At 38.4% G+C, this 25,776-nt stretch overlaps 3 protein-coding genes across 5 annotated transcripts in view; 1 reads left to right on the plus strand and 2 right to left on the minus strand.

The window, feature by feature from the left end:
* LOC134812986 (myosin light chain kinase, smooth muscle-like) overlaps window positions 1-3,859 on the minus strand; it is a 47,841-nt gene extending 43,982 nt beyond the window's left edge. For both annotated transcript variants that reach the window (XM_063820628.1, XM_063820622.1), the window contains exons 1-2: window positions 3,759-3,859; window positions 3,574-3,607 (exon numbers count right to left, since the gene is read on the minus strand). In XM_063820628.1, coding sequence (XP_063676698.1) covers window positions 3,574-3,607; window positions 3,759-3,842 — 118 coding nt within the window. In that variant the 5' untranslated portion in view covers window positions 3,843-3,859. The remainder of the gene's footprint in view (window positions 1-3,573; window positions 3,608-3,758) is intronic.
* A 6,514-nt stretch (window positions 3,860-10,373) lies between these two features.
* On the plus strand, window positions 10,374-18,972 carry LOC134812567 (solute carrier family 4 member 11-like). The gene is made up of 3 exons (XM_063820051.1): window positions 10,374-10,601; window positions 15,213-15,308; window positions 15,513-18,972. Exons 2-3 carry the CDS (start codon window positions 15,215-15,217, stop codon window positions 18,104-18,106), a joined length of 2,688 nt encoding a protein of 895 aa, XP_063676121.1. The 5' UTR covers window positions 10,374-10,601; window positions 15,213-15,214; the 3' UTR covers window positions 18,107-18,972.
* Window positions 18,787-25,017, minus strand: LOC134812568 (low-density lipoprotein receptor-related protein 1B-like). 2 transcript variants are annotated; one of them, XM_063820053.1, is made up of 11 exons: window positions 24,913-25,017; window positions 24,624-24,673; window positions 24,286-24,328; window positions 22,462-22,547; window positions 22,085-22,183; window positions 20,835-21,242; window positions 20,326-20,425; window positions 20,047-20,156; window positions 19,708-19,833; window positions 19,431-19,553; window positions 18,787-19,187 (listed from the first exon to the last, which is right to left on the minus strand). In XM_063820053.1, the coding sequence occupies exons 1-11, from the start codon at window positions 24,927-24,929 to the stop codon at window positions 19,060-19,062; spliced, it is 1,290 nt and encodes a 429-aa protein (XP_063676123.1). In that variant the 5' UTR covers window positions 24,930-25,017; the 3' UTR covers window positions 18,787-19,059. The 2 variants fall into 2 exon arrangements, with proteins under 2 accessions (XP_063676123.1, XP_063676122.1); XM_063820052.1 differs by having other exon boundaries at window positions 22,085-22,189.
* Window positions 25,018-25,776: the final 759 nt, after the last annotated feature.

The following is a 25,776-nucleotide window of genomic DNA, read 5'->3' on the forward strand; positions in this document are numbered from 1 at the left end:
GAAGATTCTATTTCTAAATCAAACATGTAGAAAGTCTGGAAATATTTGACATCTCAAATTTCCAAGTTCGAAATATCAAATAAACTAAAATTAAGCGGTATTACTAAACACTGAACAGTACAAAAGAGGCCGGCGTTGCAACAGCTGTGCTCCTGCAGTAACTAGAAACAACATTGAAGTGAGAGGTAGACGCGTGTGGAAACTGGGGTCAAATAATGTGGAGATAAAATGTCTCCGTTGCCTGGAGACGGGGTTATGTCTCCGTTACCCGGAGACGGGGTTATGTCTCCGTTACCTGGAGACGGGGTTTTTTCTTCGTTACCTGGAGACGGGTCATGTCTCCGTTACCTGGAGACGGGGTTATGTATCCGTTACCTGGAGACATGGCCATGTCTCCGATACCTGGAGACGAGGTCATGTCTTTGTTACCTGAAGACGAGGTCATGTCTCTGTTACCTGAAGACGAGGTCATGTCTCCGTTACCTGAAGACAGAGTCATGTCTCCGTTACCTGAAGATGAGGTCATATCTCCGTTACCTGGAGACGGAGTTATGTATCCGTTACCTGGAGACATGGCCATGTCTCCGTTACCTGGAGACGAGGTCATGTCTCCGTTACCTGAAGACAGAGTCATGTCTCCGTTACCTGAAGACGGGTCATGTCTCCGTTACCTGGAAACGGGGTCATGTCTCCGTTACCTGAAGACGAGACCGTGCCTCTGTTCTCCGTTACCTGGAGACGATGCCACGTCTCGGTTAACTAGCCCGCAACATGGCTACAAACCCACAATATATATTCACTACCGGAATTACACTTAAATTTAACACAGACCGTCGGATTGCAGCTTGAATTGCCCTTGCTTTACGAAAGAATTATGGCCACGTGACAAAAAGCACCAGAGAGCCAATCAGAGCAGTCGGTCAAAATCAAGAGCCAATCAGAAGCCGCGAAAATGTCATGTGGGACGAAGGAGGCAGAACACGTGTAAAAACACGTGTTGCTTAGTGATAATTAGAAGTATCTTATGTGTTGAACGTATACACTATATGAACAGTAGAATACAATCAGCAGCATGCAACAAAAACCCCACCGAATTATATTGCGATACTAATTTTCTAATTCAGGGTTTAAAATGTATAATTTTCCAACAATTTTGCACAGTAACCAAGTCCTGCCTGCCGTCGCTTATCGTTAAAATAGTGTGGACAGAGATATCATATACTTTTAGTGCCTCCACTAATTAGGTGACACATTTACAAGTGTAAGACAATCCTATTTTCATCTGTTCAAAATATTTCAATCAAATTTAGCAGGCGTAAAAGCACGAACATTCTGTCAGCTTATATGTAGACCCGTTAGGCCGAGACAGCGGAGATAGTTAGCGGACAAAAATAATTTAGCAGGGTCACGACAATGAATATTTACAGAAACATGGTCTTGGTAAGGATAATGATATACTTATTTCTTATGCTATATATACTTATGTTATGACTTATCACTTTATGAAATTACTAGGACAAATTTTTTTGAATTTTCTCACTGTCTGTAACCGTGTTTGTTAAAAAAAACCCAAATTTACGTTTAACCATACAAAACAGAGTAGCTCACTCTTCGTATAATAGGTGTTTCAAAACACTTGTTTTGACATTTTAACAAAAAGGAAAGACTGCCAAACGTCCACATTTTTGAAAAATTCGAACATACTCCGATACTTTGACTCATACTTTAGTAATATTTAAAATTCGAACATACTCCGATACTGATAGTTGGATTTGTCCGGCTGATCCGATTACAGTAGACAAGACGCTACCTACTACAGCTGAAGACATGCTTATTATCCATAACATTTAGTCTGGTTTTAAAAATACAGTGCTTTAATACTTGTTATAATGAATATTAAATACCTGTCATAATATATACTTTCAACACAACTACTGGGCCCTACTTGGACTTTTAAATTTACTTTGCCTTATAAAAAGGTGTTTAAACTAAAGTAAACGGTAATAAATAAATATGTATTGGCAACAGAAATTGTAAAAATATTGGAGCTATCAAATTTCGAATGGAAGAAATTTTGTAGCTTAGTTACGGTTTAATGCCCAAAAGTAAAAATTACGGAATTAAGTTTTGTTTTTGAATCTCGCTGCAGAAACATTGCAACATTCCATAATTAATCACTTTTAATAAGTCAATGACTATTTTTAGATCAACTCAGAAGTTTAAAGTTATAACATGCACGTAATCAGCATGAAGCCGATATTATTAACGTTCATTAATAAGACAAAATCTGAAATAGCACCAATGAGGGGAATCAGTACAAATGAAGAAATAGCGGGAGCTAATAATACCCTCAATTGTTAGAGATCAAATAAACTACTCAGAGTCCAAGATACAGAGAGAGGGAGAGAGAGAGAGAGAGAGAGAGAGAGAGAGAGAGAGAGAGAGAGAGAGAGAGAGAGGGAGAGAGAGAGAGAGAGGGAGAGAGAGAGAGAGAGAGGAGAGAGAGAGAGAGAGAGAGAGAGAGAGAGAGAGAGAGAGAGAGAGAGAGAGAGAGAGAGAGAGAGAGAGAGAGAGAGAGAGAGAGAGAGAGAGAGAGAGAGAGAGAGAGAGAGAGAGAGAGAGAGAGAGAGAGAGAGAGAGAGAGAGAGAGAGAGAGAGAGAGAGAGGGAGAGATGGAGGGAACATTAGCAAACGTATTGAAGTTGAAAGGTCTCTCATTATAATAGATTATTAAGGAAACCCGCGTGAGTCATCGTTACGATTTAACGACAACACGCGACACAACCTCCGGTTGTCGCACATCCAGCTCAATCTATCATGAACTGTGTTCAAACAGTTTTCTCAAACCTAAGAAAACGCTCCATACCACACAGTAGTTACCCCAAACAGAGAACAACGACAAAACACACAAGATAAAAACTGCCAGGTTTGTACGGCAGTTGAAAGAAAGAGTGAAGAGAACCCAGAAAAGTACTGTACGGTAATCAACAACTCGATTGGTATGAGTTCTCCCAGAGCTGCAGCAACGTGATTTGAACCCGTTACATGGCAGCTTTTACATCCCTGACATTATAAACACTACCTTTTATAAACACTGTCTTTTATAAACACTACCTTTTATAAACACTCGCTATAAAAACACTCGCTATGAAAACACTCGCTATGAACATTTTTTATAAAAACACTCTCTATAAACTGTAAACACAATCGATATTTCTAAACACTAGCACTAAACATTTGATCGTGTCTTCCCATTAAAACATTCAACGGGTCTCTCTAAGGTTTGCAATAAAGCTTCGTGCAACGTCTGATATATCAGATAATATGATCTTTAATTTTTCACAGAAAATCACGAGATTACCCTCTAACTATTGACAGTACGAAACTAGCAAAATGTTTGCATACGAGGAGTGCATCTGTAACTCACTACACTTATTCGGCTCAGTTTTAAATTTCAATGGAGACCTTATCATAACAGGAGCAAGTAGGTACACATGAATTATGATAATATACAATAATATACACAATACTTTACATAATAATCAATGTGTAATATGATAATATGCGACTTACCATCGAGCTGCTCCAATCTTCCTTGAGGATACACCTAAGTAAATATATTGTACTTAGCACTAAATAAAATTTAGTAGCAACATGAAATAAAGCTCAAAAAGATTTGAAAAAAAGGAGTTAGAAAACAAATTTCATCACTAACCATAACTAAACTCTATAACTTGAAAAATAAACACGTGACTTGCCTGTATTTCCAGTCTGATGATAGGGGCTTGTTTACTCATCTCCTCCGCAGACAGTTCCGAAAACTCCTCAGCTGGGCCTGCCATCTCTTGTCAAGCTAATAGAGATTTAGAAGGTTTAGATTTTAGTACACTTATTTTCCGACCAATCACTCTCAGTATCGTAAATAGAGATAAACGAACAGTAGAAATTGGTTGGAATTAAGTAACAGCAAAAGCTAGAATGAATTTTTGGAAGCTACTATATAGAAATAGCTTTATTTTGAGAGAAAAGAATACTTTTCCGACACAGTGGCGTAACGAAAGGCCCTGCTGACCCCGCTGTGCAGGGGGGCGCCGTCTTAGGGGGGCGCCAAATCGTCGTTTGAATGTGGGACAATTTCGAAAACTTAGCTAAAGTACTAGCAAAACTGCGCGTTTTGCTCTAGATACACACTTTTTTAGAGATTTTACCGGCGTATTCTTTAAAATCACCTAATTTGTTCAATTTTAGGGAGGGGCACCAAAAGGGGAGGGGGCGCCAACAGGGGGGCGCTTTTTTCGGCAGGGGGGCGCCAACAGGCAACGTTACGCCACTGTTCCGACACCTGAAGCTCTTTTTGGCAGACGATAGAATACCAAACTCTCATAAACACCAAAATGTTTGGGTGAGGGTAGGGCCGAAGGTGAGAGTAGGGCCGAAGAGGTGAGAGTAGGGCCGAAGGGCGCGGCCAGGCTGTTAAATTCGCCAAAATTTCGTCAAAAAGTACGGCGTATTTAGAGTTCTCAGAAAGTACGCGAATAATTCGCCAATTTACAACTTCAAGTTTTAATTTTTAGGGCTGTTAAATTCGCCAAAAAATGCGCGGAAAATTCGGTAAAAATGCGGCAGTGGAAACGCGCAGCATTCTCGATTCTATAATCTAGTTGAATATGTGAATTGTGACGTTATACTTCAAATCTCAAACTAGAACTTACAAATCTCGACAAATAGACTAGACTGTAGAGGAAATAAAGTAATTTCAAGTATATTAAGAGAAGTTAGTTTACTCCATTGCATAACGTCTTCGGGTATGACCTAAATTTAACCCCTTGCGATCTTGGTCAGTACCCACGCTAGTCACTAACCAGTAACCACGCACGTGTTGCGCGCGGGAAGCACATGTTTTGGCAATATTCCACCATACAAAGCCAACTTTCGTGAACATTTTGATATGGGCACGTGATTTCCTGTTACCGTATTTTTTTTAAAGTGCGACAATTTTCAGAAAAAAATTCGTACGCGAATTTAATTCGAATAATACGTTTAGTGCAAATTTAACAGCATTGCCGAAGGGGGCCGGGTATAATATTGAAGGACTGTAATTGTTCAGAAGTAAATCCCAGGATGGGGGATTCTTCCAAATTCTAAAAATTGGAACAATTTCAAACGAAATGATGAGTATTGAGTATTATATAATACATATGTATACAGACTATACACATGTATACTGACTATGAGATTTTTTTAAATGAGGGGATAGTTAAATGGAGATTTGAGATAGTTGAATTCAAATGCAAAAGCTGCGATATAATAAGGCGGAAACTAAAAGACATTAAGAGATTAACACGAAAGGGTCGCATGAAATGAGGACGACTGTGTGTACTCACTGGTATTTAAACATCAACATTCCACAATGCTTCATCTTATAGGACGTTAGTTAATTCATTGTTCACGCCTTTAATTAACACTTATCAAGAGATTATTAAAACTCTACCGAGTCTGAACTGATGACTCCTTCCCGACAGAACGCTCATTGCAGTTACTTGTTCTTTAAAAGATGTAAACAAACAATGCCATATAACAAAAGCGAAAGAAAGATGTATTTATACATAGTGGTGGAATCTATGGTATGCGGGGCAGGGGAGTAGAGCCGTTATCTGGTGATATTCCGGAATCCGGAGCGTATCCTGTGATGAGGGATACTTCCAAACTCTAAAAATTGACAAATCTCCAAACGAAATGATGATATCCTGGCCATGAGGGTTTGACGCAATAAGGTCACAAGAAACGGTTCCAAGTCAAGTATTAGTGGCTAGTATTAGAGGCTAGGAGTACGTCTATAGTTATAGATAAAGGTGATGATGCATATTGTGCTGTTGAACATGCCCCTTCTTCGCACGGTAAGGTTTAAACAGAAAAGACGTGAGTAAACAAAATGTCTGTACTCGGCAGAGCTCGACTGGCTTGATCTCATCACTTGATCATAGGTTCTCTCTTCTGGTTGGTTCTCTTGAGATGTTCTCCCTTTTGATTGGTTTGGTTTTATCACGAGAGCGTTAGAAGCTAGATGGTAGATATTGTTCTGAATCTTTGGGTTTATTTTTAATGAAAGGGTTTGTACAGTCTGCGTTTTATGATGACTAATTCTACTAGTTAAACTTCAAGTTAAAAGTTTTACACATGTTAACTGTAGTTTACCAACGATTAGACTATATTCTGTAAGTTATATTATTGTACACATAACACATGACACCTTAAAATTAAACATACTTTTACATTTTGAAATGATTGCCCTTTTACAAATCTCGCCTACGGGCACCATATAAATGATAAGAAATGTTTTTATTAGCAGGAGCTTTCACGATACATGTGTATTATATATCGTCTTCACCATGATTTGAGAACATTTTGTATCTCTGACATAACATACTGAAGGACGGATACACCACGTCATGTTTATGAGCAGCAGAATATTATGCAATTATACGTAGCAACCCATCACGTGACCAGACAATTATAGAATTACGGTACTCGTTAGTTTAGTTGCATTATCCAGTACAACAAGTACTTACCGCACTGTGTTTATTTGCTTGGCCCTCGTTAGTGGGTTAATATAAACACATTAACAGTTCATTGAGACAGCTCCATGTGTTTGACGGTGTGTTTATCACATAGCTGTGAACTTATAACTTAGTGATGCGACACGTTATGCGTACGTGTTTTGGGAGTTAAATTAAAGATATTGTGCAAGTTAAGTTAGGTATAGTGTTAGGTTAAGTTAAGTCGGTTAAATATTAATACACTGATTTTGACTTTACTATACACAAGCCCACGTCCCACATTTTAAGGGGTAATCTTTGAGTGTGGTAAAAGGAACACTCCTGACATTTACGTAAAGAAACGGAAAATTCAAATAAAATAATAAGTCAATAACAAGACATGGTGAAATTAATGAAATATTAATGTATACAAATCTTGTATGCCTTATTATATTGCGTCACATCATTCAAGAAACTAAACCACCATTAATCCATGTTTACGTAATGTACTAAATTAATATACTAAATAAATATACTCAAATAATATATTAAATTTACATACTAATGGTATACTAACTTGATGCTTCTAACTTGAATCACACGAAATACGAAATATCAAGACACTTTTTATAGTTGTTACGATAACGTCAAACATAAACGATGTACAATTGACCCGATAGCAGGTGGTTCACTCCAGACTAGGCCCGCTAAAAGGGAGACCAGATACCTACCGGTAACCAGTACCGGTACCGGTAACCAGTACCGGTAACCACAGAAAAAAGGGAGATGAATACAAACCAAATGGCACTGTACTACAAGACCATGGTACCAGCTCGTAACTGATTACTAATTGATAAGATTTACAAATGACAGGATAATACTCAGTTAGCGGGTAGGCGGGTCAGGTTTCAGTACGTTTACCTAGTCACAAGGCTCATAAACCAATATTAGGTTTAAAACATCAAATCATCAAGCTCTCATAGAGCTTCATGATCAGTGATCACGCTGTTTTGGCGAGTGATGTGCGATAACTTAGGTGTTTTTACTGGAACCAGTGTGGTGTCAAGAATTCTAATATACTATCGGGTGTTCAATGGCATGAAATTATTAGAAAATCCGAGGGACCAAAAGTAATATGTATTTTCAAGGATCCAGATGAAAAAGGCCGACTTGAAATAGGAGGATATAAAAATAACGGGATAAATAACCCCCAATTTGAAGTTGACAGTTCAATCACATCTCAAACTTTACGATAATTACTTAATTAAGAAGATACAAATTGTCCAATTACACACCTAATATTCTACCAATGGGATGAAAGAAGAAATAGAGGGATCACAGAGGGACAAGGAAACGCTAATTGACCTAGAAGGTGTTGTTCTAAGAGTTGTAAAATAAACATCAATGAAGCTGTAAAACTGCACGTTTGAGGCGACGTGGGACTACCCAAAATGTTTGTTTTAACATCTAGTTATCTGAAATTCTATCTCATATCTCACAATTATGCGGAGCCTTTTGTCTGTTCCCAGAGATCACACAGTCTTCAACTCTAATATCTTAGTCCTACGAGTGTTGTACACTGTATACTGTCACAGTATATTAGCCGCTCTATACTTACACAGTATTACTGTGTAAGTATAGAGCGGCTAATTGTAGTTGGTTATAATGTAACAGCTAAAGGAGATCCGCTTATAAAACTCGCTTTTGACGGCCAACAACAGGAGTATCACCTTATTAAAGAGATTTGTAACGTTGTAATTAGTTTAAGAAGACTTAATTGAGGGTCAAATTGTTTCGCTTGAGAAGATGAAGCTTCCTCGCTGTCCTTCGAGAATTCTTTCGAGACTTTTCTACTTATAATAGGTTAAGTCGCAAAATGGCTGTAAAACAACTGAAGCAAAGTCGGTGTATGGTTGGAAAGAAACTGGTTTTAGGAAGTAACCATCGGTTATCATTTTCCTGTGGTAGAACGAGCTCAGGAAAGGTAATTATTCGTTGAAATTGAATAATAATATCCAACTTAACAACGAGAAATAATATTACAAATTTATAAATGATAAATAGCAATCTTCAACAATGCTAGAAAATCTGGTGTGTCTTTGTTCCAGGCTCTGTAAATTATCGAATTATTGGCCGATTCCGAACAACCTTTGATGATGATGATCGATCAATAATTTAATCATCTACTGACAGACTCATTGAAACCTCATTATCTAAACTATGTAACGAGGCGATAAGTAAACCTCGATATGATCAGGGCAAAGAGATCAGGCTCAAGTGCTAAAAATACGAAAGCAGTGCCTAGAAGTAGATACCATCTCATGAAGATGAACCTTGTATATTGTAACTTGATCTGACCTCTGTGTTCATCAAGCGATTAAACCACTCATTTTAATCTAGACTTGAAATACTGCACTGCAAATTCACTCGAACTCAGAACTGCTGTCCTGATATGAACACGAGATATAACATCAACTCACTATATTCACTAATGATTACTTTGGATTGCATTTGTTGGCTTTTAATCAACATAACATGAGCATTAAAAGTCGGCTCACTTAAACTTGATAAAAGCTTACTCTCCCTAGATATGATAAAACCACAAACTCAAGATAACATCACAGCTAACTAGACGAGTTTCTCTCTAATCATCAAACATGAATAACTATAAAAGGAGAGTAGAGGAGCCAACGGACCATCTAACAAGAGTAATTTACACATGGAGTGGAGATCCACCTTTGTGTTTTAAGTCACAACAGTTCGAATCTTCAATCATACTGCAAAAGGTAAAGCGCTCCACCCTTCCACTATTAAAGATTTTCATTAAGATTTGTGGGACAGAAAAACTCACTACAGTTTTCAATAAGAAGCGATCTTTAGTATGGCTTTACATGATCGATCGAATAATGATATTCAAATGAAACGTTTTTAAAGCTGCATTTTCCAAAAGCCGAATAAGGTTTTATCACTTCGGCACCAGTATCTGGTTAATGCAATAAAGATACAAGACACCCAATCTTGGATTGGATTGGAAGCCAATAGACGAAATGAATTGAAACGTACAAGATTCGTTCCAGCTTGATAACTTACCAGCTTGATAACTTACTATGCTTGATAACTTACCTAAAACAATCACCCGATTTTTGAGCTGGGCACGTATAAGAGAGGGAGATAATTGAAACCGGGTTTCAACAAGGCGGGAACAGGTTGAAAGAGCATATGACATAGGATGTAAATAATTGTAAGGTTGGTAATCAGTCCTATCCGGATATTACACGTTGGTTATCACCTGGAATAAGATATGATTCAATTAGATATAAACGCTTGATATGAAGTAAACATTGATCTATGTCCACACCCAACACTGCAGACGGGATATCGAATAAGAGAAAAGTCAATTTCCATGAAAAGCGCCATTCTCTCTTTCCGCCCTAACAAATACAAATGAGGTCTCGAGGTAACTATGAACAGCGCCGCCTGACAAACTGATAATGAACACTGCGTGAACTTATAAAATTATTGTCTAAATTTCAAGAGGAATACCAGAGTCCAGAAGTAAACACCATTAACAAACAGTCGATCGGGACAATGTTACATTCGTATTACAAAACAAACCGCTCAAAACTAGAAACAAGAACTTATCTTTTACACGCGCCTTCTTGATGGACTGGGACTGTGAGATTGGTGCGCGCCATACCGTCTGAACCAATCAGCGTCTCCGCTCAATTACATTCTATTACGTTACATTTTACACTCGATTCATATCATGCGTGTGGGCGGTTTTATCAACCATACTTGGAGTGTGTGCATTACACTTTATCTATATCATCGATCTTCAGTCTTGTGCAATACAGTAATTTCAGATGCGATGACTGCCTCGATTTGATGGAAATTTCTCATTTTCTTTTTATATTTCGATAAAAAGTAAAAAACGGTCGTGCTTGAGAGTTTTAGTGATTTTGATCATTTTAGATCAAATTTAAGTCCTACTCCGATGACTGTTTAATTTGATAATCTTTGAGAACGAATAGAATCGCGAGAAGGAGACCCTTTACAGGACCACAGGTAAGCTTTATCGTTATTGAATATGTGTATGCTCTTAAAATCTTATTCACATTGATATCCAAGGCAACATTTCACCCAATTATTATGTGTTGGTTAGATAGGTTATATTAGTCAGTAATTTTTATCCTGAACTAAAATTTTGGTGCAATGTCTTCTTTCAAAAATTGCTGTTTTACCTTTTTATACATTTTTCAGTTTGTTAAGTATTTACCCTAATGTCGACTAATTCAAATTCTTCAACATTTCATTGAATTTTCTATTGTTTTAATATAACTGTTCTTCTCCCTGGCTAGTTATGTAATTTGTTTACCAATATACCACCTTACAAGTTACACAAAAGAATAAAGAATATTTTTGAATTAATAACAAATTAAATTACTCTTAGAAAGCAAAAAAGAAAGCAAAATTGTAAATTCCTGCTATTCCCTATTACGTACGTAAGCAAAAATTATAATTTTCATAAGAAATACGATGTCTTGCTATATTTCTTAGTAATTCAAACTTGTAATTAAAATAAACTTGAAAATAAAAGGAAAGCAAAATTATACGATTAAATCATTTTCCTCATCAAAAATTACCATTTACACTGCATATTTACACTGCATATTTACACTGCATAAGCAGTAATAGAACTCGAAATTTAGTTCGAATATCAAAGTTATAAAGTTTTAAAATGGGAGAGGGGCGTTGACGTATAATTATATACTTGCAGAATATGCTTCCGTGAAACGTGGGGGTTTCCCAAAGCTTACCATGGCTTACGAAGGGGTACAAATGGCCAAGGTCTGGCTTACGTAATAAGGTAATAAATTAACGATACCTTGTAGAATTTACTGCAAGTTACAGATTAAGATCATATTATACTTTCAACTTTTGCACGCAGTAAAGAATCCTAAATATTTTTTAAGTTTTATCTGATCCGGTACTAGCTATAGCTCATGGCAAACGACTACAATTACTTACCTGGGGACCCCAGGCTATAATTTTCATAAACATTAAACATAGAGATTCGGCGGAATGACAAACTGAGCGCCGCCCAGTAAACAATTATTAACATATGCAAATACTTAGTACTTACCCGTTATCAGGTACTCAGATATTAGTCAACAGTACAATGTTGATAAACCTACAATACTACCTGCCGTGTTCAAATGTATAACTATAAATTTGTATTCGCCCTTTGGTTGTATGTTTGATATGTTTTCTGTGTACCGAAGATAAAAACTTTTATCCGCTCTAGCGCTACTTTTTCCTTGTCATGATTTATTGTAAAGCGATATGTAAAGCAATCTGTTCATGATTTGAGAATCTCGTTGTATGACGATGCAAATCACGATAACGTTAATAAAATACATTTATTGTTCATACATTTATTGATCTCTCTACTCAACGTTAAATTTACTTTTAGAACGCTGAATTTAGCATCATATTCATAGTTCTGTTGTGGACTGTGGTGCACTGTGCAGTAACCTTATCGCCTTTAACAGTTTAATGTACTTTATTGCTGTGTTGTTATGGGACTCATCATGGAATCGTGCTTTGGGTGTAAACTGTAAGCCTGTAACGGTACACATCTGTTTTTATTTTTCAAAACTAATCATCTTTAGTCATCTTGGATGATTAATAAGATGATATCCGTATCAAATTAACTAACAAATATAATATAAGTATAATGCCGCGAATATTTTTGGAAAATATATGACGATCAAACTTGGTCTGTAGGAATGTTGGAGATAATAATATGTTCGTGTGATATTCGAGTATTAAGGAAGGCCTGTTTTAGGGCCATTAGTTCTAATTAAAGCGGTAGCCTCGTGACCAGATAAGGGTTACCAGCGGTCCTTTAATCAGATAAAGGGATGAATCTTATCATTATTAATGTGGTATGGAAGGGTTAATGAGATGTTGAGATAATCAAATACACGTTACCTGGAGGTGTTAAGACTACACTGATCTGAATTCTGAAGTCACAAATTATTTCTCAGGAATTGTTGAATATTTAACACGTACGGATGATCTAGAACAAGGATAAGAACTAGGAGCATTGGCCATTGTGTAAATAATATTACTATCATAAAAAATGTATTATTATTAATAATATTACCACTTTTGGGCCAGGGTGGCCCAAAAGTAACTATCCACACGCAACCCTTTAATAACTCACGTAATTGGTCTCAGAATTGCACAAAAATTTTAGAGATTATAGATATGGGTCAAACTTAGATTCCCTGAAAGTTTCGTAAGCCACGCCCAATTACAGTGGGCGTGGCGTGACACTCCCTCTTTTTCACTATTGTCTTCATAAAATGAGAACCCTTTCAGCTATACTAGCTAGGAATTCAAAATTGTTTGTACACATTTGGCTTGATGATTTAAAACTTTTCCCAAAGTTTCAAGTTCATTGTTCAAATTTGGCTGAGTTATGACCATTTCAAAATCCATCGGATACGTGATCTTTGCACTCTGACTCAGTCACTGATCCGGCCACTCAATCTCATCAAGAGTAAGGCGCTAGCGTGTATTAATGAGGTTCATTAGGCGTTACCAAACATATCGAGGAGATGACGACCTGATCATGATTGATTGGATACCGATAATGACTTTGCTAGACAGGAAAACAACAAGTTTCAGGATAATTGAAATCAACTAATCAAAATTCCCACAAAAACAATTCAATAATTTCAATTAAGATAAAATTGTCGTCCCCCAGCTGCAAGCACCTTGCGGCACCTCTTCTTTACACTCCGACAAGCGTTCATAGCAAACGCTGGTTCCATATTATGGATGATGTCGATCAGGTGGTGCTTTAGCTGCGTGATGTCTGCAATAGGATATCTCTTATAGAGTTGGTCCTTCACCCACCCCCACAGGAACAACTCACACGGTGTAAGGTCAGGACTTCTAGCCGGCCATTACTGGGCGGCACTCAGCCTGTCATTCCGCCGAATCTCTATTAGTCTATTCTATGTTTATGAACATTATAGCCTGGGGTCCCCAGGTAAGCCGGCCAGTGTGTTCCAAGATGTTGTCCAATGGTTCTGTGGGCGAACTTGTTAACGAGGAAATCCTGAGCTGGTCGAACGATGTGAGGTCTAGCTCCATCCTGCATGAACCACCAGTCCGTGGTGAGGTGGGGGGGTGTTGAAGGAGAACTGCAACATATCAGGATCGAACTTGTTCTCCAGAAGATCCACATAGCGAACTCCGTAAAAAGTAAGGTCCTACGATGCCATGATGGCGCACCAGATTGTGACCTTTTCAGGAAAAGCTTTTCTCTGCACCACTTCATCCGGTCTAGTAGAGCCCCAGTGAATTGCATTCTGCGAGTTTACGTATCCGTTGATATGGCAGTGAGCCTTGTCGCTGTACCAGATTTCTTCCTCAAAGTAAGGATCTGCTTTCTGCTTGGACAGGAATGTGTTTGCAAAATCTATCCTCGATTGGAAATCACGGTCTAAAAGTTTCTGTTTCTTTATCCGATAGGCCCTGTTAGAGTACCCACCGCAATTACAAGGAACCCAATATCATTACCGCTCAATGGATTCTTGCCAAAAAATCGTAAAACAAAGTTCATGACTAGTCGTGCGATGATCACTTGTACTAAACAATCTGTGAGGGGGCGCAGTTTATCTCACTAGTTACCATGTTACCTAATTACCTAATTAGCTGTGGTAATCCAATCTTGTCACGATCTTTCTGGGAACTCCCGGGTTTGAGTTTAACGTTTGGTACCTCAACTTAATAATTCTCATCAAACCTCTACTGTATACTCATCATTCCCTTTAATGTTAGTGCGCCTTATCTCACTCTCCGTGCACCTTTTAAACACATATTGCAACTTGTTGACTTGTTAAAGTATTAATTTCGGTAAATGTTGTTGCTCATTTTACATTTTAAAATTGTAATGATCGGATTAAAATATTGCGTCGGTATGAACGCTGTGGTCGTCTTGTAGTTGTAAATGTACTCTCGCGTAGCTTAAAAGTTCGTTGAAATCAAAGACTTTTAAGAATCAGTCCTCTCTTTGGGCAGCTCTATCCCCCCCCCCCCCGCTCTATTCCTCCCCCCAGCTCTATCCCCCCCCCCCCCCCCCCAGCTCTATTCCTCCCCCCTCCCAGCTCTATTCCCCCCGCTCTATTCCTCCACCCCCCCCCCCCCCCCCAGCGTTATTAATAATATAACACTTATTTATTCATCCAGACAATATTTTTCCGAAGTAGGTGACTTGTGGTACAGTTACTGTCAATCTCCTCACTCCTCAGCCATGGTCTTTAATTTCTCTTTTAATATGCTAGATTCTATCATATTCATACTCCCCTTGTTCCATGTCTAACCAGAATTGCCAGGGTGTTCCGTAACATATTGCTATGTAATGGTATTATTATGTTTATTTATAACATTATTATGTTTATTTGGTCAGATCGAAGATCATTTGATTTGTTTTTAATGACCTTAGATTTTTTTGCTAAGTTAGTTAAAGTTTGAAATAGAAGAGACATTTTTTAGTTTTCACTCTTTCTGTCGGTTGGTGTAATTTCTTTTTTTTTACTTCTTAAAATCGAGTATCAGATACTATGAGTTGACTGTGAGATTATTCCTTGATCTCCACAGTTATGACTCGGTCGCTTAACGAGTACAATCCTGTGGGAGAGGGTGAGGGGGATATTGAAAATGTCAGTATTGAGATCAAGATCATCCCAGTATCAGGTCAGTCTACCAGTTCTATAACCAGAAACGTTATGATTTTGCGCATTTGAAGTGGATCATCACACTGTACTGCAACCAGCTGCCATACTCTTGACACAGTACTGCAACCAGTTGCCATACTCTTGACTTCGATTCTAAAATTGAAAGAATTTTGTTCTAAACTATTTTCCACTTTTACCACGATTTTTAAGGTCCTCGTTTCAGATTCAGAACCAAACAAGGAAGCTGGACTCGATCCTTTGGAAGATCTAAACAGGATACGATCAGCCACAAGCACTCCAATAAAGTCGTCCAGACGTTTAAACTTCTCTGGTGGTACTGATCTGGGAGACAGTGATGAGTTTGACATGGAGGATCTAACTGAAACGGAGTTGCCATTTTCCAATTTTACTTCTGCTGCACAGCAACTTAAACCCACCGCCATATCCAGTCAGTACACTGATCGAGCTTTCCGGAGGAGGATTTCAAATGCGTTTGAGAAGAAAGTAGTGAAGCGGAACAAGAGTTTTCCCAGTTTGAGTGTCGCCGACACAGAAAACCATATTTGCAGCAAGTTATATCATACAAAGAGGCGGGTTCTCAATCTAAAGGACTATCACGACGAAGCTAGAGCCATGAGGGATATTGGGAAGTTCTTGGCACAACCCATAGTACTGTTCAAAGTTCATCACACGTTGTGGGAAGACATTGTGGCGGAAATGATAGTTAGGTTAAGCAAAGAAAAGCCAGAGTTGAATCTGGGAGTTGAGGAGGCGATGAAATCAGTAATAAGTAATGACGCGGACTTTGTGATCCCGGAGTGTATTCAAGGAATAACAAAAACTGCGCACGGACCTATCACAGAACAAAGTTTTATTGTGGTTATCGGGAACACAAACACAGTGACAGAAAACCAGGTTATAATGTGTCTTCTGGAGCACCCTTTCAACTTTGGGATCGGGGCTGAAGAGATCAGGTTCATATGTGTGGTTCTGAGCCCGACCAAGAGCAAACACACCAAGTCAGCTATTCAAGTAGCGAGGACCTACGCCACTCTCCTCTCAGACGACAGACTCAGACACAACTTACTGAACACTAGGTGTCCTGACGAGTTTGCTCATGAGTTTGAGCTGGAATGCACCAGGATTCACAAGGAGCACGAGAAACGAGAGAGGGAAGCGAATACGAGCATGAGGAGCCGTCCAATAGAGACACTGAGGAGGAGGCGTTGGGTACCGGGGATGGAGCTGGTCAATGATATCAGGCGGCGAGCCAAGCACTATCTCTCAGACTATTCTACTGATGCCAAGGACTTTACCAGCATCCGGAAGATAATTTCCACCACTCTTTTCCTCTTCTTCTCTTTACTACTCCCAGCGATCGCTTTCGGAGTGCTTGATGCTAACTACACGGACGGCAAGATAGACGCTAAGAGCGCGATAGTATCTCAAGCTTTAGCTGGCCTGCTGTGGGGACTCTTCAGTGGTCAGCACTTGGTGGTGATCAGAACGACCATCCCCGTGGTCATCTACACTAAGATCCTCTTTATCATCAGTAAGAACTGGGCGGAAGACGGCAGCTTCTTCTATACTTTCTATGCTATGACTGGTCTGAGTAACGCGTTCTTCCTTGTCATGTACGGGATTGCTGGTGTCAGCAAGATCATGGTCTACTGTTCCAGATCTACCGAGGAAATAGTCGGTCTATTTATCTCTATCGCTTTTATCGTTGACTCAGTGGGATATATCTCAAACGAGTTCGACCTCTATTATTGTTTTGGAGGTCCTAATTGGACGAATGATACGATGGATGCTGCAGCGGAAACATTAGCTGGTGTGGTTTTGGTGCCTGGCTGTAATCCGACAAAACCCCTGCTAGCACTTCTTCTTGTCCTCATCACTGTTTATGTAGGTGTCGTTATATTCAACTTCAAGTACAGTCCGTACTTGAATGCAGTTAAGAGAGTCTTGGTTGCTGATTATGCTTTGGTTGTAGCTGCTGCTGTTGGCACGGTGTTGGGAAGCTACTTTTTCAGAGAAATCAACCTGGGAAAGTTCTACGTGAATGAAGAAAGGCCGCTGTTTCAGCTGATCACATTTATAGTCCCCACGGTGGGCGCTTTGTTCTCTGCAATCACCCTTGGTTTCATCATGTCATTACTGTTTTTCATGGAGGGTAACATATCAGCCAGTATCGTTAACAACCCCTCCAACAAGTTGAAGAAGGGTACTGCTTACCATCATGACATGATGGTAACAGGAGTTATAAATGCTATCATGAGCGTGTTTGGTCTCCCCTTCGTTCACGGCTCTCTACCCCACTCTCCTCTTCACGTCAGAGCTCTAGCTGACATCGAGGAGCACATTGAGAACGGTAACCTCTCAGAGAAGATAGTCTACGTGAGAGAAACTAGACTAACCACACTTATCTCCCACGTAATGATCGGAGCGTCTCTCCTGATGATTCCCTACCCGTTGAATCTGATCCCCATACCAGTGCTCTACGGACTATTCGTGTTCCTGGCTCTCACATCTCTAGGAGATCTCCAACTTTGGGAGAGACTTGTACTGATCTTTACCGAGCAGAGTTTGTATCCTCCCATCCATTATGTCAGGAAAGTACCACAGAAAATAATTCACTTCTTTACCTTCCTGCAGATATTACAGTTGATCGGACTTTGTATCATTACTTTTGGGAAGTCTGTTTATCTTAAGATGCTATTCCCGGTCTTCATCACTTTCTTGATACCTATCCGGGAGAAGATTATACCATGCTTGATATCGGAGAGACACCTCCTCTCACTCGATGGAAATCACTGACTGATTGGACTTAATTTTTGCAGTTACTTAATTAAAATGGTGAACACTCATGATGAATAAAAGCGTTATAAGATGTAGTGGTCATTTCTTTGAGGTCAAAAGCATGCCTTTGTGCGCATGAATTACATCCTAAATTTTTAGTTACGTATTTTGATTGCTGATAAAATGTGATTTTTGTGCACAATTAACTTTTTTGAATTTGGTAATTGAGTCTCCTGATAAGATGCTGCTTACTATATTGTAATTACTCAATAAACTGTTTATTTTTAAAATTTAAAACTTAAACCGAGTAATTTAGCTTGGTATGCCTTGTTGAAACCAATAATGCTTGTCTTGCATCCGAATATTTAAACTTTTCTAATTTCAAGAACGCAAATAAAATGCACAACTTTCTGTTGTAGTATTCAGTTCAACAAAAGTGGCATGGTGTAGTAGTGAATTGTACTAAATGAGGTGTCTTTGCTCTTTGCATTTCTATTTTGTGCATTTTTGTCTCACCTGAATGAGTAGTCATGTGACAGCAACTCGAGACTCCAGAGTTATTGATCATTATCCAAGAAAAGGTTCCATTGTCTTTCATTTTTAGGTCTATTATTAAATAGAATTATAACTCTTTTCGCATTAACTTTAAGATGTTGAGGTTACACTTTTTTATTGTAGAATGTCAGAAAACACCTAGATTTGAATAAAATTATAAAATTATAAATTTCATTATGAAAATCATTCCCTACAAAAGCATTTTAATTTAGTGCAATTTAATTGCCTTTCTGACTATCATATGAAAAATGTCATTGTTTGTTGTTTAAGTCAATGTTTAAGATTCGATAACTTTTAGTTTTCTTGTTAAACAACCGCATAGTGTTCAGTACAAATACAAAGTTTGATCAGGGAACTTCCACTATACTTGCTCTCCACTTCACCGAGTTGGTTTTAGTGTGTGAACATGAGTATATTTAGTAATACTGGCAAACTTTTTCTTTTTCGTCGCTGTGATCGTCACAATCATTGAATCCGTCGCAGAGGAAAATGTCAGGAATGCAGTCACCGTTAGTGCACTGCCAGTCACCTATCGGGCACTCTTCTGAGGGTGGAATATTAGGTTAGACTTGTGTTTTGAGTGGTTATGTAATTGTTAACATTTTACAATTATAAGTAGTAGAACCTATTTATGCAGTGTGCGAGCAATAATCATCAATCTATCAATGAAACAGCGGTAGCGTTTAGCACGCGAGTTGTAATATTACTTAATTTTGTGAGATAAAAGTGTACCAAAGTTAATAATAAAAATAATAATAAATAAAGGTATACGGTTTGTGGAAGTTACCTTTTTTACAATCTCTCTCGTCTGAATCATCCTTGCAATCCCTGACACCGTTACACCATTCTGTTTTAGCATAGCAACGTAATCCATCGTCGCAAGGCCAATGGTCAAACACACACTTCAGTTCTGAATGGACATTGTGTGATTAGCAAAATGATCTTTGACATTTTTCAATTGATCTGCTGATTTTCTCACCTACTCCTGTATATTTGTAATTATTAACTAAGTTAGTTAAAGTTATTTAATTAATAATTAGCTCATTTAAGTTTTAACAACTTACTTCCTGCACAGTCCTCCTCGTCTAGTCCCCCGTCACAGTCGTGAAGACCATCACACTTTGCTGTTACTTTCAGGCACTTGCCAACTCCTCTGACCTTGCAACTGAACTCTTCACTTTTGCAGCTAACTGTTGATTATATTTAATATTAATAAGAATACAATGCTTTTTTCAGAAAATAGAAAGTTTGATGTAGTCTATTTAAGCCTTTACTTTCATAAGAGAGAAAGTTTAATGTACTCCAAAACATATTCTTACTTTCAGAAGCTTACGAATTGTTCACATATAGTCAATTGTTCACGTTAACTAATAAGAAAGTAATTAATTATGGATATAACTGACGTGGGGCTGGTGTTTTATTAACAGTGAAGATAGGGCAGCTTTCTTCATCATCTCCACCAGGACAATCCTTCTTTCCGTTACACACCTGCCCTCTTCCAATACACTTCTGTCTGAGAAACAGCGGGATTAGAATTCTTATAAATCTTAACGGTCACACAAATTATGATAATATGTAATAGCAACAAAGTAATCACAGAGAAGCAACGATTGAAATGTTAAGCAAACCCCAAGTTGAACCTCAAGTTGAACAATAAACCTCAAGTTGAACAATAAACCCACCTATTCTGACAAGCGTAAGTGTGTTTGGGACAAAAGTTGAAGTCAGCTTCGGTGGGTTGTGCGGTTGAACCGTATACTTCAGTTTCTGTCGTGTAGGGTTCTAAGCGGACGGACGGGGGTATTAGTTGGGGGTATTATTTCAGGGGTCCAGTAAATAAATAAATAAATTTTAGTATTATACGCTTCGACGGTAAAAAATACTTCAACAAAAAATATATATCACATAGATATATTACATATCGGAGCCATTCGAGCGTGACTTATTAATGAAAAATAACATTTCGCATCTTATTTATCGAATGCAACTACATAATAAAACATTTATTTATTTTTTCGGCACAATCAAACAATATCAAGTATCAATAATATGTAAAGTATAAACCAGTGGAGGATATACATAGGAACATATCTGGATTTCCACTGTACCGCCAAGCAAAAAGGGAGCGAAAATCATAATATGAAGTACAGATAACTTATTATTAATCTAGAAAATGTCGAATTAAACTTACCTGTCTTAGGCTGAGTGGGAATAAACTCAGTAGTGGTCAGCCAGGATGTAGTCTCCCCAGTGTTAGTGGTACCGGTGTGGGGAGCTGTTGTTCCTGTTCCTGTGGTGAAGAAGGTGGTTCCCGTGTTGGGAGCTGTTGTTCCCGTGTTGGGAGCTGTGGTTCCCGTGTTGGGAGCAGTTGTTCCCGTGTTGGGAGCTGTGGTTCCCGTGTTGGGAGCAGTGGTTCCTGTTCCTGTGGTGAAGAAGGTGGTTCCTTCGTCTTCTTCTGCTTCTTCTGTTTCTTCTTCTGGTTCGTCGTAAGATCCTGTTACTGCACCCGATCCTGTTGATGTTCCACTTGTCGATCCTGATTCGGTGGTTCCAGTTGCCGATCCTGATTCGGTGGTTACACTGTCGATGCTAGGTGTTGCTGTAGGACGGGTATTGTAAATAACCTTTTAAGCATTACTCGATACTCAACAGAGAATAAAATTAATCTCTTTATCAATACTAGTACTCTAGTTATGTGACAAAGTGATTCCTGCTGTATAACTGTAATACTAGTACTCTAGTTATGTGACAAAGTGATTCCTGCTGTATAACGCGAAAACTTTGGTCGCCTTTTTTTGGTTAGGTAGTCCATGATTCACACAATTGTTAGCATATGTGCAGTTACTTTCAAACCCATGTCAGTAGAACCCATGTATCATGATAGATAGGGGGGGGGGGGGGGGGGTTCATGAGCATTTTTGAGAGTCCCGACGAAAATGGCCAAATTCTCATTCTCAAAAACTATTTTTGAGTATTTTTGAGAAATGTGTCAAGGAGAGGCGAAAAACTCATTCTCAAAAATTTATTTTGAGTATTTTTGGACCACATTGCACTGATATGAAGAATGATTTGGTATATCACTATTTTTGAGTGGACAATTTTTGAGAAAATGAGAAATCCATGCTAAATTTCTCAGATTCAAAAATAATTTTTGGGTGGACAATTTTTGAGAAAATGGGAAATCCATGATGAATTTCTCAGATTCAAAAATAATATTTGAGACATTTTTGAGAAAATGGGAAATCCATGATGAATTTCTCAGATTCAAAAATAATATTTGAGACATTTTTGAGTATTCCCGGCGAAAATGGTCAAATTCTCAGATTCAAAAATAAAAATTCTCAAAAAATACTCATGATCCCCCCGCCCCCTAGAGAGTTTGAACTAATAAAGGATGTAAATAAAACAGAAATAAAGAATAATGATTGATAACGTGGAAACCTGTTGAAACCACCGGTTGTGTGGTGCCGTTAACTTGAGACCAGTCTGAGGTAATAACAGCTAGTTCCGGTGCCTCCGTCGTTGAGGTTTCTATCCTGTCTGTTACTGTTATAATAATTGTTTAAAACAGTGTAAAAACAATTATTTGTGGCATTGTATGCTGAATATGTTACATATTATTATTACCACCGACTATGTCAGAATTTGTTTAGCAGTTGGTGAAGTTATCATTTCATAAAGTCCGATTTATCTATTCGCTCCCTCACTTTAAGTTTAAGAGATAAGTATGTACTTTTGAAATGATAAGAGACTGGAGATGATAATAAGTGGGCTTTAATTATTCCTGTGCTTAAAGAGTAGGTTTCGTCAGAACTTACCGACTTTACTGTCCTCAGTGGTGAGTGGTTTGATTTCATCTTCCTGAGGTGTTGTTGTCATCACGGATGTGGTCACGTACGACGTCCTGAAATCAAGGTAATTAATGTAATTGAGACGTAATTAAAGAAGTAAAGGTAATCAAGGTTCAGTACATTATGTAGAAATAATTTATGTGCATGCTGCATATGCATATGACTATGAGATATATATGCGGAGTGATCTTTCAGACAGGAGGAAAAAATCGGCCGCTTTTTGTAAGTATTTAATTTGCATTTTCGATAAATTTATTAATTGTCTACCTATTGCAGCGTACTTCCTCTTAAGATTAGCTGAAATTAACGTTTACCTAAATTGGTACACTCAAATTGAAGCTTACATTTTAGTGTATAATCTATCATATCATTATGAAAAAATCGCTGGCGATTTGTCAGCACTTCGAAAGATAAACAATACATTTTGTTGATTTCATTGCCACGCCGGTAAAACTCCGTAGTCAAAAAGGCATCACGGTTCAAGGTTCAAAGTAAATCCTGGACCGCTGCATCCGTAGACAGGGTTGTTCCCTTAGGACATGGATTGACACACGTTGTATAACTCTTTTCCGCGGCCTACAACGTGTAGCGAGGCATGGACCTTTTTGGAATACTTCCTTAGTCTGGAGACCAAAAAGGCATATCAATAATTATGAAATATGCTTGCTCTATAATTTTATCTAATAACATTTTAAAATTTTCGCGTGATTTTATCTCATGGACGGAAGGTTTTATGTCTGCTAGCTCTGTCGATTGAGGAGATCTAATTTCACGTTTGAGATAAGCACAATTTGAAAGTCGCCAGCTACACGGTTCCTACCAGCCATTAGCCTGTGTTAAACATTTACCAAATAAATGTCACAATTCTCATGGTTATCTGGGGGAGGGGGGGTTGAAGCTAGCAATTTGGCATCAGATCAAACATTTATTCTTTCACTTTCGTTTCCCAGTACATCCAATAAAATATGAATCATCAATTAAGAGAAGTGCGAAACAAACTCTAGTTCAGTGTAAAATGGAAGGTGGGATCTTGGTAAGACTAAGATGGAATCTGAGCAAGATAGTGTATGGGTAAAGGGATCCCTGTAACACTGTGTAACACTGTGTAACACAGTGTAACACAGTGTAACACTGTGTAACACTGTGTAACACTGTGTAACACTGTGTAACACTGTGTAACACTGTGTAACACTGATCCTTGTTACTGTGTAACACTGTGTAACACTGTGTAACACTGTGTAACACTGTGTAACACGGTGTAACACTGATCCTTGTTACTGTGTAACACTGATCCTTGTTACTGTGTAACACTGATCCTTGTTACTGTGTAACACTGATCCTTGTTACTGTGTAACACTGTGTAACACTGTGTAACACTGTGTAACACTGTGTAACACTGTGTAACACTGTGTAACACTGTGTAACACTGTGTAACACTGTGTAACACTGTGTAACACTGTGTAACACTGTGTAACACTGTGTAACACTGTGTAACACTGTGTAACACTGTGTAACACTGTGTAACACTGTGTAACACTGTGTAACACTGTGTAACACTGTGTAACACTGTGTAACACGGTGTTACACTGATCCTTGCTACTGTGTAACACTGGGCTCTGATAAGATGGGCTTAGAATAAGATGGGGCCTTGGTAATAGTTGGTATGGTGATAGAAAAGATAGGGTTGCGATAAGATAGGGTCTTGGTATGTTTGGTTCCTGAGGGTCTTGGCAAGGTGGGGTCATGTGTTTTTAAGGGTATTATAAAGCGGCAAAATCTTAAACTACTTGCGTCATATATGTTGTGGGTGGCTCTGTCTGCTTCTTCTTCTTTTCTGGTGATTGTGGGTGTTAATAACTGGCAGAGGGTATCTTACTTAAACCCCACCCCTTCCCCATCATGTACATTGCATACCAGGGTGTGTTCATAACACATCCCTAGAGATAGTGGTATACCACCAGAATAATACCAAGATCAAGATGCCACTATAGGATTCCAGAGGGTGACATTTTAAATATACGTGAGATTGTTCAAATTGTACAAATCGGACGGCCTTGCCCGTTGATCGCCGTATAATCAATAATCATGCGTTGTTGAATCGATAGGAAGTAAGATATATAATAACTTACTTTTCTTACAGCTGACATCTGATAAGAGTAAGACTACGAGAAGAACAACTCTGAAAGAAGACATTGTATAAAAACTCAAACAAAACTAATGCTGCAAAACGGTTTATGCTGTAGTGTTGAGCGGCTGAAAGAAATGTACGATAATACACAAACGGTGACGCAACAAGCATGCTTGCTTGTTGAATGTACGTTCTATTAGGAGAATTATGTCATTAATCAACGTCTAAGTCCGGGGGTTTACGATTAGGAAATCCGTATAAAAATTTCCAAAATAAACGTAAAAACTTACAAAGTTAAGCGTTTCATTATTATCGAATCCCTCGGTATTCAAGTCTACACAAACAAAATAATTCTGTATAGGAAGCACAATATGACTTAGCCATGTTCCCTGGAAAAACAGGTGACCTTATCACGTGACTCTCCGTAAACGTCACCTCACCACGTGAACCATTGCACGTCACCAGGCGTTCCCTAGGAAACCCATCCCGTGACAGGATGTGGTGACGTACAGTTGTTAGATAGTTGCTACGGGCCCGTCACGTGACCCTTTCCTGAGCACGTGACCCACCACGTGGCTTGTTTACGACGTGATTTAACGCCGGAAAATGACCGTGTAAAACAACATTAGGTGGTACCACGTGGTTCAGGTTACATAATCATACACACCAGCCAGTCGTTTGATAGGAACTTGTACAACTAACTTAATTTCAGATTAGATTTAAGATTGTACGTACCCTAAAATATCCGGGCAGTGTATTAAAGAAGCAACCAGTCGGGACGAGGTCGTCTGATTAGGTAACCTTATCCATTTACAACGCTGTCACGAGTTTGTCATCATGATGTCATATTATTATCATAAACTGTCGTTAAATGTAATTAAGTTAAAGTTTGCAATTGTGAGTCTAGTCAAGTGAGAAATTACCCGTTTATGTAATCAGTTTAACACACGTATTATTATACCGCGTACAAAGACATGTTATCCCATTTACTGGAGTATTTAATTGTCAGGTAATTGTCAGGTAATTGTCAGGTAATTGGGTAATTGGGTATGACCGATAAATATTGACTCAGTCTGATGATGTGCGAACACAGAACAGCTGGTACCTTGTTTGTGATAAGTTCGGGGTTCCTTCTAAAGTTTTAAAACACTTAT

This window comes from Bolinopsis microptera, chromosome 3, assembly GCF_026151205.1.
Source record: "Bolinopsis microptera isolate Bmic1 chromosome 3, MBARI_Bmic_1.0, whole genome shotgun sequence".
NCBI lineage: Eukaryota > Metazoa > Ctenophora > Tentaculata > Lobata > Bolinopsidae > Bolinopsis > Bolinopsis microptera.